Raw genomic sequence first — 15,456 nt, forward strand, 5'->3', positions numbered from 1 at the left:
AACTATATATCTTTAATTTGGCAACATTTGCACTGAAATACAGGGTTATCTTTTAGCTTAATCCCTCTCTACGTGAAACCAAGGTAAAATTTTCAAAATTAAATACTATCTTTTTGACCTTTCCTATTGCTTAGATTTTATATTTACAGGAGCTTACTATACAGAGATTATACCAAGAGCAATAAGAAAAGAGTTTATATCAACACTGAGTGAGGAAGAAAAATATGTTGTACTGAACTAATTTAAAACCTACCATTTTGCACAGGAGATGTGTCTGACTGAGGAGCTTTCTCTTGATTCTCCTTCTCTGCATCCGTTGACTCTTAAAAAAAAAGAAAGAAAGAAAATAGTGAGAAATAACAGAAGGCCAGAGCAACAGTTTGAAAGAGTACTTATAAAAACCATAAACTAAAACTATTTTCTAATAGAAGCCAGCTTTAATTTTGTAATTAATATCCTCATTTTCTGCATAGGACTTCACTTTCCAATATATAATGTACCTTATAATTTGCTTATTTGTTTATCGTATGTCTCACTTCACTCAAATGTAAGCTCCAAAAGATCAGGAATTTTTAAATTTATTTTGTCTCCTTTGTTCACTGCTGTATCCTCAGTGCCTAGAAAAGGACCTGGCATACAGAACACCCTTGAGCATTTGTTAAGTGAATGAACGAACAAACCAAAATGAGCTGAGCTGATCCTTACAATGTTCAGATTAATGTGCCTCAGAAATAAAGTGCATGCTTTTGAGAATTTAAAACAAAAGGGAAGCTAGAATACAATGTAATTCAATGGACTAGGCAAAGCTTTTCTCTGTGCTAGGCTGAGGAGCTCAAACAGTACTGGACCTTGGGACTTCAACAAGTCTAAGATGTATTTCATCCACATTTATTACAGTATATATTTCTTAAATGACTCATTTAAAAATTAATCATAATACTCTTATTATGCTGAATAATTAACCAAAATTCTTTAATATTATCAAATAAGTAGTCAGTATTCTCATTTTCCCTATTGTCCTAAATATTTTAAATGTGTCTGTTTCAATCAGGACACAGATAAAGTCCATACAGAGCAATGGCAGATACATTTCTTAAATTTCTTTTGATCTGTAGACTCCTCCTCCTCCTCCTTCTTTTTCCCCCTTCCCCTAGCAATTTTTTTGCCGATGATACCAGTTCAGAGATTTCCAGTCTGGAGTTTGCTGACCACTTCCTCATGATGCTGGGTTCTTCTGGTCCTTATATTTCCTCTAAATTTGTATTGCTATTTCGAGCCAGAAGAGCTTAACCAGATTCAGGTTTGGCTTTTTTGGGAGGAGGAGAGAAGATGACTTCATAGGTACTTCTCACAGGGGGTTCCTAATATACCTAGTTCTCGCTCTTTTTGTGATATGAGCCGCCATGGATGATTATTGCCTAGATCCATTAGTTCATTAGTGGCTGCAAAATGGAGGTATTCTAATTATCATCCTGTCTTTATTAGCCAGAAAACTTCTATAGAGAGAAACCTCCCCTCTTCAACCATTCAGTTTCCTTGAGGTAGAGCTCACAAAGGGAAGTCACAATCAACACTTTGTTCTTTTCCTTTATTTTCTAGTTTTCAAACTAATGAATTGTACCCGTGGGACTTCCCTGGCGGTCCAGTGGTTAAGACTCTGTGCTTCCAATGTAGGGAGCATGGGTTCGATCCTGGTCGGGGAACTAAGATCCCACATGCCGTGTGGCCAAAAAATTTTAAAAATTAAAAAAAAAAAAAAAAAAAAAGAATCGTATCCATACCATTCTCCACAGATGACAAATAAGTTTTGCTTTCTTTTTTAGTATCATTATGAACTAACAAATTTAACCACACTTGATGTGTTTCCATCTATTGCTGTTTTACCCTTACTGATGCTTGAATTGTCAAGTGACAAGCTTCTTAAAAAAGAATCTATGAATGATGCCAGGTGTACCATTTAAGGTAACAGATCTACTTTCTGGTTATGACTGAGTGACTCTTCAACATACGTGAACGCTCAAGAGGGATGTATGGGCTGCTCTCTATTTAAATAATTTGGCTAGTATGAAGACAGTACACATTTATATTTACTAAATAGTTCTACAGTAAGATTTTCACTGTGCCAGTCACACTGCCAAGACACTGAAAGACTTGATAGCAGTATTAAAGGTACTATTAATTCATACAAAGTTTAATTCTCATCAACCATGAGGTTTTTTCTATACTCTTGTCTAATTTCCTCACTATAAAAATATTGGGTTCGGCAGTTCCCTCCCTAGGGGAATCTGTGTTACTAGCCTATTATATACCCTTCAAAGGATATAACAGTTCCACTTACACACTGCTAATAAGTGTTTAACAGCCAACTTTCCAGAAAATACAAACAAACAAAAAGCCTGACTGGTAGCGTTTGCAGATTTCTGTGGTGTAAATACTACCACCATGGCTGACTGCAAGGTGCCAAGGTAAAGTCACCAACCACAAAGTTGGGAAGAAATGTGTACCACTGGCTCTCCCAAGCCGATGTGAGCCAACTTCAGAATACCACTGTTACCTGAAAGTACGCATTTATATGTGCATGTACACATATTATATATGGTATTAAGCATGTCATATGTAACACTGTATACCCTTTTAGAGATTTTTCCACTAAAAAAAAAAAAACTGGGTTTAATTCTTCTTCCAGATAATGTAAAGCAAGCACTACCACAGTGCTGAAAGGTATGCAGCAGAATGTCAAGGAACACAGGCTCTGGAGCTGAACCTGCTGTCTTTCAGTCTGACTCTGCCTCTTACTAGCTATGTGACCCTGAGCAAGTCATTTCACTTTCTCAGCCTCAGTTCCTTCATCTATAAAATGAGGAAAGTAATACATATGGTATAAGGTATTTTGAGAACTAAGTGAAGTAGTATACATGCAAGTAACTCAATAAATGGTTTATGTTATTATTCTAAAACTAAATGTCATAGTTGTGCCTAAACTTAAGAATACTGGATAGCTTTATTAAAAGTGAAAACTGAGATCTGTGGCTCCAAAATTTAACTGACCAGGTTATTTCAGTGACCTCCTAAGCACTAACCTGACAATCAAGAGACCCAAGGTTCTAACTGAAGCTCTACCACCATACGATCTTGGAGAGCATTACAAAAGAAGAACAAAACAACACATGAATGGGGGAAAAAATCTGACTAGGATGTCATTAAGGAGCCACCATACCAGGAAGAAAGGAGTATAAGTTGAAAATAATGACTGAGAAATCAAAACCATTTCACAATTATACCTCAAAGAACTTAATGAAGACTCTTCCACAAACCAGTTACATTTGTAAAATTTTTCAATGACATTGGAAAATACTTTATCCAACACAATTTTTAAAATATTCTATTACCATTTGTGTCTTAATGGGCTATAATTGGAACTAGCAAATCCTTTATACCAGTGCTCCATAATACGATTATTTTCTATTGCACTGCTAGTTAATTTAACCTTTGGAGCCTTAATTTTTTTCTTTATTCATAAGGCAAAAATTTTTAGTCCACAGAACCGTTCAGCTTGGTTGCCCATATGATGAGAGCCTGCCAATAACATGGGGGAAACACACATAGCAAAAGGCTTTACTAATTTAGATTTGATACATCTACAATATCACAGCTGGAATTGCTGACCAGGAGCCAAAATAGTCAAAGTCACAGACAAGCATGAAGTTCCCGTCTGCCTCTGCATCTTATCCTCACTGACAGATTTGGTGGGGGGGGCGGGGGGCGGATTTACCCTCGCTCAGAAAGGAGCCCTGGGAACTGATAGGCCTGTTCGTGAGACAGATGTACATACATAACTTTGTGATCTGACTGTTACCTGCACATGTCTATTGTCCTTCTTGTTTGATTTGTACTCTATTCTAGTCCATACGTTAACCCAAACACCTTTCAGCAAACTGAACATAATCTATGAGGCCCCCCCAGTCTTCTCCAGAGTAAATCAGAATCATAATGTCTTCTACCAGTGCTGGGTTTGGGTTCAGAGGCTATGTAAAGAAAATGGGCAAAACATCTAGAGCTTGAAGCTTCTCAGCTGAATGATCAGCACCCAATACCTCATAGCATTTATCACAACTGTAACTGGGCATTTGTTTAATGTCTACTTAAGCTCAAAGACAGCAAGAATCATATCTGTCTTATTCATCAATGGATTCCCATAGAAGGTCACCAGTATGTGTCAGGCACTGTACTAGGTACTGCAGATGCAGCAGTTAATAAAGCAGACAAAAATCCTGGCTCTCTTGGAGCTTACCTTCCAGCAGTCACTCACTGATTTCTAAAATGAGATGTTAGAGTCAGGGCCCTGAGAAATATCTGCAGATGTCTGTCAATTTGATTAAGTAATATCATTTTTCATCAGAATTTCTCAAACAGAGAGTTTGAGAATTTTGAAAAGTTACTAGTTTCAACCTTTAAGCGTATATTTTTTCAAATTTATTTTCATGAAATTTCCAGAGTAGGAAAATCTATAGAGACAGAAAGTAGATAAGTGGTTGCCTAGGGAGAGGCACTGGGAGGAAATGGGGAGTGGCTGCTAGTTGGGTACAGGATCTCTTTTTAGGGTGACGAAAATGTTCTAAAATTGATTATGGTGATGGTTACACAACTCTGGGAATGTACTACTGAGAACCACTGAATTGTATATTTGAAATGGGTGGATTGTGTGATATATGAATTATATCTCAATAAAACTGTTATATTAAAAAAATGGAAAGCAATTTGTAGGGATAAGGAAGAACATTCTAACCTAACGGCCTCCATTTCCTTTGGAGGGTTTTGTGGGTTGGAAGGAAGACCTGAGGAACAAAATAAGGCCAATGAGAAAGAGAGCTAAGGAAACACTGAGGACACAGCTACAGTGAGAAAGAATGACTCCATGCTCCATGGGGATTACCTCTATAGGCAATCTTCCTGTAGGAACAGAAAGTCATGGGTGAACTACTTACTCCAAGAGTAGGGCTGGCAGGGCAGGTACAACAGAAAGACAAGGGGCAAGAGGTTTGCCTGGTAAACACAGTAAGTTTGCTGTAGTATTTTTTTAATTCAGCCTTTTGTCTACGTATGACTTATTTTCTCATTTTCCTTAAGAGCAGGTGCAATGGGTCAGATTCTATCTCCTGCGTCTCTGATGTAGTGCTATATACATGCTGTTCACAATAAAAAAACTTAAAACATGAATTAATAACTCAGACTTCATAAATAAAGTTAACATTTACTGAACATTTACTATAAGCCTAGGCATTATATTAGGTGCTTTACACTCATTTTCTTGAATTCTAATAGTTCCATGAGGTAAGTAGTATTATCCCTGCGCTACACAGGAGAAAAAGGAGACTAAGAATGTTGAGTAATTTGCCCAAGGTCACAAGGCCAGTAAAGAATGAGGCCAAGATTCTAGAACAGGTCTGTCAGACCCCCTCAATGCCTAAGCTTTAATCCACTGGACTGTCTTTTGACCATCAAAAAAGGACTTTCACATTGACTCTAGTGTTAGAAGGGTTTTTATTAATAATCAAATTATTTTAAATTGGTAATTCATGGTAATTAATAACTATATATCTTTAATTTGGCAACATTTGCACTGAAATACAGGGTTATCTTTTAGCTTAATCCCTCTCTACGTGAAACCAAGGTAAAATTTTCAAAATTAAATACTATCTTTTTGACCTTTCCTATTGCTTAGATTTTATATTTACAGGAGCTTACTATACAGAGATTATACCAAGAGCAATAAGAAAAGAGTTTATATCAACACTGAGTGAGGAAGAAAAATATGTTGTACTGAACTAATTTAAAACCTACCATTTTGCACAGGAGATGTGTCTGACTGAGGAGCTTTCTCTTGATTCTCCTTCTCTGCATCCGTTGACTCTTAAAAAAAAAGAAAGAAAGAAAATAGTGAGAAATAACAGAAGGCCAGAGCAACAGTTTGAAAGAGTACTTATAAAAACCATAAACTAAAACTATTTTCTAATAGAAGCCAGCTTTAATTTTGTAATTAATATCCTCATTTTCTGCATAGGACTTCACTTTCCAATATATAATGTACCTTATAATTTGCTTATTTGTTTATCGTATGTCTCACTTCACTCAAATGTAAGCTCCAAAAGATCAGGAATTTTTAAATTTATTTTGTCTCCTTTGTTCACTGCTGTATCCTCAGTGCCTAGAAAAGGACCTGGCATACAGAACACCCTTGAGCATTTGTTAAGTGAATGAACGAACAAACCAAAATGAGCTGAGCTGATCCTTACAATGTTCAGATTAATGTGCCTCAGAAATAAAGTGCATGCTTTTGAGAATTTAAAACAAAAGGGAAGCTAGAATACAATGTAATTCAATGGACTAGGCAAAGCTTTTCTCTGTGCTAGGCTGAGGAGCTCAAACAGTACTGGACCTTGGGACTTCAACAAGTCTAAGATGTATTTCATCCACATTTATTACAGTATATATTTCTTAAATGACTCATTTAAAAATTAATCATAATACTCTTATTATGCTGAATAATTAACCAAAATTCTTTAATATTATCAAATAAGTAGTCAGTATTCTCATTTTCCCTATTGTCCTAAATATTTTAAATGTGTCTGTTTCAATCAGGACACAGATAAAGTCCATACAGAGCAATGGCAGATACATTTCTTAAATTTCTTTTGATCTGTAGACTCCTCCTCCTCCTCCTTCTTTTTCCCCCTTCCCCTAGCAATTTTTTTGCCGATGATACCAGTTCAGAGATTTCCAGTCTGGAGTTTGCTGACCACTTCCTCATGATGCTGGGTTCTTCTGGTCCTTATATTTCCTCTAAATTTGTATTGCTATTTCGAGCCAGAAGAGCTTAACCAGATTCAGGTTTGGCTTTTTTGGGAGGAGGAGAGAAGATGACTTCATAGGTACTTCTCACAGGGGGTTCCTAATATACCTAGTTCTCGCTCTTTTTGTGATATGAGCCGCCATGGATGATTATTGCCTAGATCCATTAGTTCATTAGTGGCTGCAAAATGGAGGTATTCTAATTATCATCCTGTCTTTATTAGCCAGAAAACTTCTATAGAGAGAAACCTCCCCTCTTCAACCATTCAGTTTCCTTGAGGTAGAGCTCACAAAGGGAAGTCACAATCAACACTTTGTTCTTTTCCTTTATTTTCTAGTTTTCAAACTAATGAATTGTACCCGTGGGACTTCCCTGGCGGTCCAGTGGTTAAGACTCTGTGCTTCCAATGTAGGGAGCATGGGTTCGATCCTGGTCGGGGAACTAAGATCCCACATGCCGTGTGGCCAAAAAATTTTAAAAATTAAAAAAAAAAAAAAAAAAAAAAGAATCGTATCCATACCATTCTCCACAGATGACAAATAAGTTTTGCTTTCTTTTTTAGTATCATTATGAACTAACAAATTTAACCACACTTGATGTGTTTCCATCTATTGCTGTTTTACCCTTACTGATGCTTGAATTGTCAAGTGACAAGCTTCTTAAAAAAGAATCTATGAATGATGCCAGGTGTACCATTTAAGGTAACAGATCTACTTTCTGGTTATGACTGAGTGACTCTTCAACATACGTGAACGCTCAAGAGGGATGTATGGGCTGCTCTCTATTTAAATAATTTGGCTAGTATGAAGACAGTACACATTTATATTTACTAAATAGTTCTACAGTAAGATTTTCACTGTGCCAGTCACACTGCCAAGACACTGAAAGACTTGATAGCAGTATTAAAGGTACTATTAATTCATACAAAGTTTAACTCTCATCAACCATGAGGTTTTTTCTATACTCTTGTCTAATTTCCTCACTATAAAAATATTGGGTTCGGCAGTTCCCTCCCTAGGGGAATCTGTGTTACTAGCCTCTTATATATCCTTCAAAGGATATAACAGTTCCACTTACACACTGCTAATAAGTGTTTAACAGCCAACTTTCCAGAAAATACAAACAAACAAAAAGCCTGACTGGTAGCGTTTGCAGATTTCTGTGGTGTAAATACTACCACCATGGCTGACTGCAAGGTGCCAAGGTAAAGTCACCAACCACAAAGTTGGGAAGAAATGTGTACCACTGGCTCTCCCAAGCCGATGTGAGCCAACTTCAGAATACCACTGTTACCTGAAAGTACGCATTTATATGTGCATGTACACATATTATATATGGTATTAAGCATGTCATATGTAACACTGTATACCCTTTTAGAGATTTTTCCACTAAAAAAAAAAAAACTGGGTTTAATTCTTCTTCCAGATAATGTAAAGCAAGCACTACCACAGTGCTGAAAGGTATGCAGCAGAATGTCAAGGAACACAGGCTCTGGAGCTGAACCTGCCGTCTTTCAGTCTGACTCTGCCTCTTACTAGCTATGTGACCCTGAGCAAGTCATTTCACTTTCTCAGCCTCAGTTCCTTCATCTATAAAATGAGGAAAGTAATACATATGGTATAAGGTATTTTGAGAACTAAGTGAAGTAGTATACATGCAAGTAACTCAATAAATGGTTTATGTTATTATTCTAAAACTAAATGTCATAGTTGTGCCTAAACTTAAGAATACTGGATAGCTTTATTAAAAGTGAAAACTGAGATCTGTGGCTCCAAAATTTAACTGACCAGGTTATTTCAGTGACCTCCTAAGCACTAACCTGACAATCAAGAGACCCAAGGTTCTAACTGAAGCTCTACCACCATACGATCTTGGAGAGCATTACAAAAGAAGAACAAAACAACACATGAATGGGGGAAAAAATCTGACTAGGATGTCATTAAGGAGCCACCATACCAGGAAGAAAGGAGTATAAGTTGAAAATAATGACTGAGAAATCAAAACCATTTCACAATTATACCTCAAAGAACTTAATGAAGACTCTTCCACAAACCAGTTACATTTGTAAAATTTTTCAATGACATTGGAAAATACTTTATCCAACACAATTTTTAAAATATTCTATTACCATTTGTGTCTTAATGGGCTATAATTGGAACTAGCAAATCCTTTATACCAGTGCTCCATAATACGATTATTTTCTATTGCACTGCTAGTTAATTTAACCTTTGGAGCCTTAATTTTTTTCTTTATTCATAAGGCAAAAATTTTTAGTCCACAGAACCGTTCAGCTTGGTTGCCCATATGATGAGAGCCTGCCAATAACATGGGGGAAACACACATAGCAAAAGGCTTTACTAATTTAGATTTGATACATCTACAATATCACAGCTGGAATTGCTGACCAGGAGCCAAAATAGTCAAAGTCACAGACAAGCATGAAGTTCCCGTCTGCCTCTGCATCTTATCCTCACTGACAGATTTGGTGGGGGGGGGCGGGGGGCGGATTTACCCTCGCTCAGAAAGGAGCCCTGGGAACTGATAGGCCTGTTCGTGAGACAGATGTACATACATAACTTTGTGATCTGACTGTTACCTGCACATGTCTATTGTCCTTCTTGTTTGATTTGTACTCTATTCTAGTCCATACGTTAACCCAAACACCTTTCAGCAAACTGAACATAATCTATGAGGCCCCCCCAGTCTTCTCCAGAGTAAATCAGAATCATAATGTCTTCTACCAGTGCTGGGTTTGGGTTCAGAGGCTATGTAAAGAAAATGGGCAAAACATCTAGAGCTTGAAGCTTCTCAGCTGAATGATCAGCACCCAATACCTCATAGCATTTATCACAACTGTAACTGGGCATTTGTTTAATGTCTACTTAAGCTCAAAGACAGCAAGAATCATATCTGTCTTATTCATCAATGGATTCCCATAGAAGGTCACCAGTATGTGTCAGGCACTGTACTAGGTACTGCAGATGCAGCAGTTAATAAAGCAGACAAAAATCCTGGCTCTCTTGGAGCTTACCTTCCAGCAGTCACTCACTGATTTCTAAAATGAGATGTTAGAGTCAGGGCCCTGAGAAATATCTGCAGATGTCTGTCAATTTGATTAAGTAATATCATTTTTCATCAGAATTTCTCAAACAGAGAGTTTGAGAATTTTGAAAAGTTACTAGTTTCAACCTTTAAGCGTATATTTTTTCAAATTTATTTTCATGAAATTTCCAGAGTAGGAAAATCTATAGAGACAGAAAGTAGATAAGTGGTTGCCTAGGGAGAGGCACTGGGAGGAAATGGGGAGTGGCTGCTAGTTGGGTACAGGATCTCTTTTTAGGGTGACGAAAATGTTCTAAAATTGATTATGGTGATGGTTACACAACTCTGGGAATGTACTACTGAGAACCACTGAATTGTATATTTGAAATGGGTGGATTGTGTGATATATGAATTATATCTCAATAAAACTGTTATATTAAAAAAATGGAAAGCAATTTGTAGGGATAAGGAAGAACATTCTAACCTAACGGCCTCCATTTCCTTTGGAGGGTTTTGTGGGTTGGAAGGAAGACCTGAGGAACAAAATAAGGCCAATGAGAAAGAGAGCTAAGGAAACACTGAGGACACAGCTACAGTGAGAAAGAATGACTCCATGCTCCATGGGGATTACCTCTATAGGCAATCTTCCTGTAGGAACAGAAAGTCATGGGTGAACTACTTACTCCAAGAGTAGGGCTGGCAGGGCAGGTACAACAGAAAGACAAGGGGCAAGAGGTTTGCCTGGAAATCCCTGGTAAACACAGTAAGTTTGCTGTAGTATTTTTTTAATTCAGCCTTTTGTCTATGTATGACTTATTTTCTCATTTTCCTTAAGAGCAGGTGCAATGGGTCAGATTCTATCTCCTGCGTCTCTGATGTAGTGCTATATACATGCTGTTCACAATAAAAAAACTTAAAACATGAATTAATAACTCAGACTTCATAAATAAAGTTAACATTTACTGAACATTTACTATAAGCCTAGGCATTATATTAGGTGCTTTACACTCATTTTCTTGAATTCTAATAGTTCCATGAGGTAAGTAGTATTATCCCTGCGCTACACAGGAGAAAAAGGAGACTAAGAATGTTGAGTAATTTGCCCAAGGTCACAAGGCCAGTAAAGAATGAGGCCAAGATTCTAGAACAGGTCTGTCAGACCCCCTCAATGCCTAAGCTTTAATCCACTGGACTGTCTTTTGACCATCAAAAAAGGACTTTCACATTGACTCTAGTGTTAGAAGGGTTTTTATTAATAATCAAATTATTTTAAATTGGTAATTCATGGTAATTAATAACTATATATCTTTAATTTGGCAACATTTGCACTGAAATACAGGGTTATCTTTTAACTTAATCCCTCTCTACGTGAAACCAAGGTAAAATTTTCAAAATTAAATACTATCTTTTTGACCTTTCCTATTGCTTAGATTTTATATTTACAGGAGCTTACTATACAGAGATTATACCAAAAGCAATAAGAAAAGAGTTTATATCAACACTGAGTGAGGAAGAAAAATATGTTGTACTGAACTAATTTAAAACCTACCATTTTGCACAGGAGACGTGTCTGACTGAGGAGCTTTCTCTTGATTCTCCTTCTCTGCATCCGTTGACTCTTAAAAAAAAAGAAAGAAAGAAAATAGTGAGAAATAACAGAAGGCCAGAGCAACAGTTTGAAAGAGTACTTATAAAAACCATAAACTAAAACTATTTTCTAATAGAAGCCAGCTTTAATTTTGTAATTAATATCCTCATTTTCTGCATAGGACTTCACTTTCCAATATATAATGTACCTTATAATTTGCTTATTTGTTTATCGTATGTCTCACTTCACTCAAATGTAAGCTCCAAAAGATCAGGAATTTTTAAATTTATTTTGTCTCCTTTGTTCACTGCTGTATCCTCAGTGCCTAGAAAAGGACCTGGCATACAGAACACCCTTGAGCATTTGTTAAGTGAATGAACGAACAAACCAAAATGAGCTGAGCTGATCCTTACAATGTTCAGATTAATGTGCCTCAGAAATAAAGTGCATGCTTTTGAGAATTTAAAACAAAAGGGAAGCTAGAATACAATGTAATTCAATGGACTAGGCAAAGCTTTTCTCTGTGCTAGGCTGAGGAACTCAAACAGTACTGGACCTTGGGACTTCAACAAGTCTAAGATGTATTTCATCCACATTTATTACAGTATATATTTCTTAAATGACTCATTTAAAAATTAATCATAATACTCTTATTATGCTGAATAATTAACCAAAATTCTTTAATATTATCAAATAAGTAGTCAGTATTCTCATTTTCCCTATTGTCCTAAATATTTTAAATGTGTCTGTTTCAATCAGGACACAGATAAAGTCCATACAGAGCAATGGCAGATACATTTCTTAAATTTCTTTTGATCTGTAGACTCCTCCTCCTCCTCCTTCTTTTTCCCCCTTCCCCTAGCAATTTTTTTGCCGATGATACCAGTTCAGAGATTTCCAGTCTGGAGTTTGCTGACCACTTCCTCATGATGCTGGGTTCTTCTGGTCCTTATATTTCCTCTAAATTTGTATTGCTATTTCGAGCCAGAAGAGCTTAACCAGATTCAGGTTTGGCTTTTTTGGGAGGAGGAGAGAAGATGACTTCATAGGTACTTCTCACAGGGGGTTCCTAATATACCTAGTTCTCGCTCTTTTTGTGATATGAGCCGCCATGGATGATTATTGCCTAGATCCATTAGTTCATTAGTGGCTGCAAAATGGAGGTATTCTAATTATCATCCTGTCTTTATTAGCCAGAAAACTTCTATAGAGAGAAACCTCCCCTCTTCAACCATTCAGTTTCCTTGAGGTAGAGCTCACAAAGGGAAGTCACAATCAACACTTTGTTCTTTTCCTTTATTTTCTAGTTTTCAAACTAATGAATTGTACCCGTGGGACTTCCCTGGCGGTCCAGTGGTTAAGACTCTGTGCTTCCAATGTAGGGAGCATGGGTTCGATCCTGGTCGGGGAACTAAGATCCCACATGCCGTGTGGCCAAAAAATTTTAAAAATTAAAAAAAAAAAAAAAAAAAAAAGAATCGTATCCATACCATTCTCCACAGATGACAAATAAGTTTTGCTTTCTTTTTTAGTATCATTATGAACTAACAAATTTAACCACACTTGATGTGTTTCCATCTATTGCTGTTTTACCCTTACTGATGCTTGAATTGTCAAGTGACAAGCTTCTTAAAAAAGAATCTATGAATGATGCCAGGTGTACCATTTAAGGTAACAGATCTACTTTCTGGTTATGACTGAGTGACTCTTCAACATACGTGAACGCTCAAGAGGGATGTATGGGCTGCTCTCTATTTAAATAATTTGGCTAGTATGAAGACAGTACACATTTATATTTACTAAATAGTTCTACAGTAAGATTTTCACTGTGCCAGTCACACTGCCAAGACACTGAAAGACTTGATAGCAGTATTAAAGGTACTATTAATTCATACAAAGTTTAATTCTCATCAACCATGAGGTTTTTTCTATACTCTTGTCTAATTTCCTCACTATAAAAATATTGGGTTCGGCAGTTCCCTCCCTAGGGGAATCTGTGTTACTAGCCTCTTATATATCCTTCAAAGGATATAACAGTTCTACTTACACACTGCTAATAAATGTTTAACAGCCAACTTTCCAGAAAATACAAACAAACAAAAAGCCTGACTGGTAGCGTTTGCAGATTTCTGTGGTGTAAATACTACCACCATGGCTGACTGCAAGGTGCCAAGGTAAAGTCACCAACCACAAAGTTGGGAAGAAATGTGTACCACTGGCTCTCCCAAGCCGATGTGAGCCAACTTCAGAATACCACTGTTACCTGAAAGTATGCATTTATATGTGCATGTACACATATTATATATGGTATTAAGCATGTCATATGTAACACTGTATACCCTTTTAGAGATTTTTCCACTAAAAAAAAAAAAACTGGGTTTAATTCTTCTTCCAGATAATGTAAAGCAAGCACTACCACAGTGCTGAAAGGTATGCAGCAGAATGTCAAGGAACACAGGCTCTGGAGCTGAACCTGCCGTCTTTCAGTCTGACTCTGCCTCTTACTGGCTATGTGACCCTGAGCAAGTCATTTCACTTTCTCAGCCTCAGTTCCTTCATCTATAAAATGAGGAAAGTAATACATATGGTATAAGGTATTTTGAGAACTAAGTGAAGTAGTATACATGCAAGTAACTCAATAAATGGTTTATGTTATTATTCTAAAACTAAATGTCATAGTTGTGCCTAAACTTAAGAATACTGGATAGCTTTATTAAAAGTGAAAACTGAGATCTGTGGCTCCAAAATTTAACTGACCAGGTTATTTCAGCGACCTCCTAAGCACTAACCTGACAATCAAGAGACCCAAGGTTCTAACTGAAGCTCTACCACCATACGATCTTGGAGAGCATTACAAAAGAAGAACAAAACAACACATGAATGGGGGAAAAAATCTGACTAGGATGTCATTAAGGAGCCACCATACCAGGAAGAAAGGAGTATAAGTTGAAAATAATGACTGAGAAATCAAAACCATTTCACAATTATACCTCAAAGAACTTAATGAAGACTCTTCCACAAACCAGTTACATTTGTAAAATTTTTCAATGACATTGGAAAATACTTTATCCAACACAATTTTTAAAATATTCTATTACCATTTGTGTCTTAATGGGCTATAATTGGAACTAGCAAATCCTTTATACCAGTGCTCCATAATACGATTATTTTCTATTGCACTGCTAGTTAATTTAACCTTTGGAGCCTTAATTTTTTTCTTTATTCATAAGGCAAAAATTTTTAGTCCACAGAACCGTTCAGCTTGGTTGCCCATATGATGAGAGCCTGCCAATAACATGGGGGAAACACACATAGCAAAAGGCTTTACTAATTTAGATTTGATACATCTACAATATCACAGCTGGAATTGCTGACCAGGAGCCAAAATAGTCAAAGTCACAGACAAGCATGAAGTTCCCGTCTGCCTCTGCATCTTATCCTCACTGACAGATTTGGTGGGGGGGCGGGGGGCGGATTTACCCTCTCTCAGAAAAGAGCCCTGGGAACTGATAGGCCTGTTCGTGAGACAGATGTACATACATAACTTTGTGATCTGACTGTTACCTGCACATGTCTATTGTCCTTCTTGTTTGATTTGTACTCTATTCTAGTCCATACGTTAACCCAAACACCTTTCAGCAAACTGAACATAATCTATGAGGCCCCCCCAGTCTTCTCCAGAGTAAATCAGAATCATAATGTCTTCTACCAGTGCTGGGTTTGGGTTCAGAGGCTATGTAAAGAAAATGGGCAAAACATCTAGAGCTTGAAGCTTCTCAGCTGAATGATCAGCACCCAATACCTCATAGCATTTATCACAACTGTAACTGGGCATTTGTTTAATGTCTACTTAAGCTCAAAGACAGCAAGAATCATATCTGTCTTATTCATCAATGGATTCCCATAGAAGGTCACCAGTATGTGTCAGGCACTGTACTAGGTACTGCAGATGCAGCAGTTAATAAAACAGACAAAA

The 15,456-nt window shown here is 37.0% G+C and overlaps 1 protein-coding gene across 4 annotated transcripts in view; it reads right to left on the reverse strand.

Annotated features, from left to right (window-relative positions):
- LOC137757137 (sex comb on midleg-like protein 2) overlaps positions 1–15,456 on the reverse strand; it is a 120,562-nt gene that overhangs the window by 90,030 nt on the left and 15,076 nt on the right. For all 4 annotated transcript variants that reach the window (XM_068533760.1, XM_068533761.1, XM_068533763.1 and 1 more), the window contains exons 4-6: positions 11,442–11,510; positions 5,842–5,910; positions 254–322 (exon numbers count right to left, since the gene is read on the reverse strand). In XM_068533760.1, the coding sequence (XP_068389861.1) occupies positions 254–322; positions 5,842–5,910; positions 11,442–11,510 (207 nt within the window). The remainder of the gene's footprint in view (positions 1–253; positions 323–5,841; positions 5,911–11,441; positions 11,511–15,456) is intronic.

This window comes from Eschrichtius robustus, chromosome X, assembly GCF_028021215.1.
Source record: "Eschrichtius robustus isolate mEscRob2 chromosome X, mEscRob2.pri, whole genome shotgun sequence".
Classification (NCBI taxonomy): Eukaryota; Metazoa; Chordata; class Mammalia; order Artiodactyla; family Eschrichtiidae; genus Eschrichtius; species Eschrichtius robustus.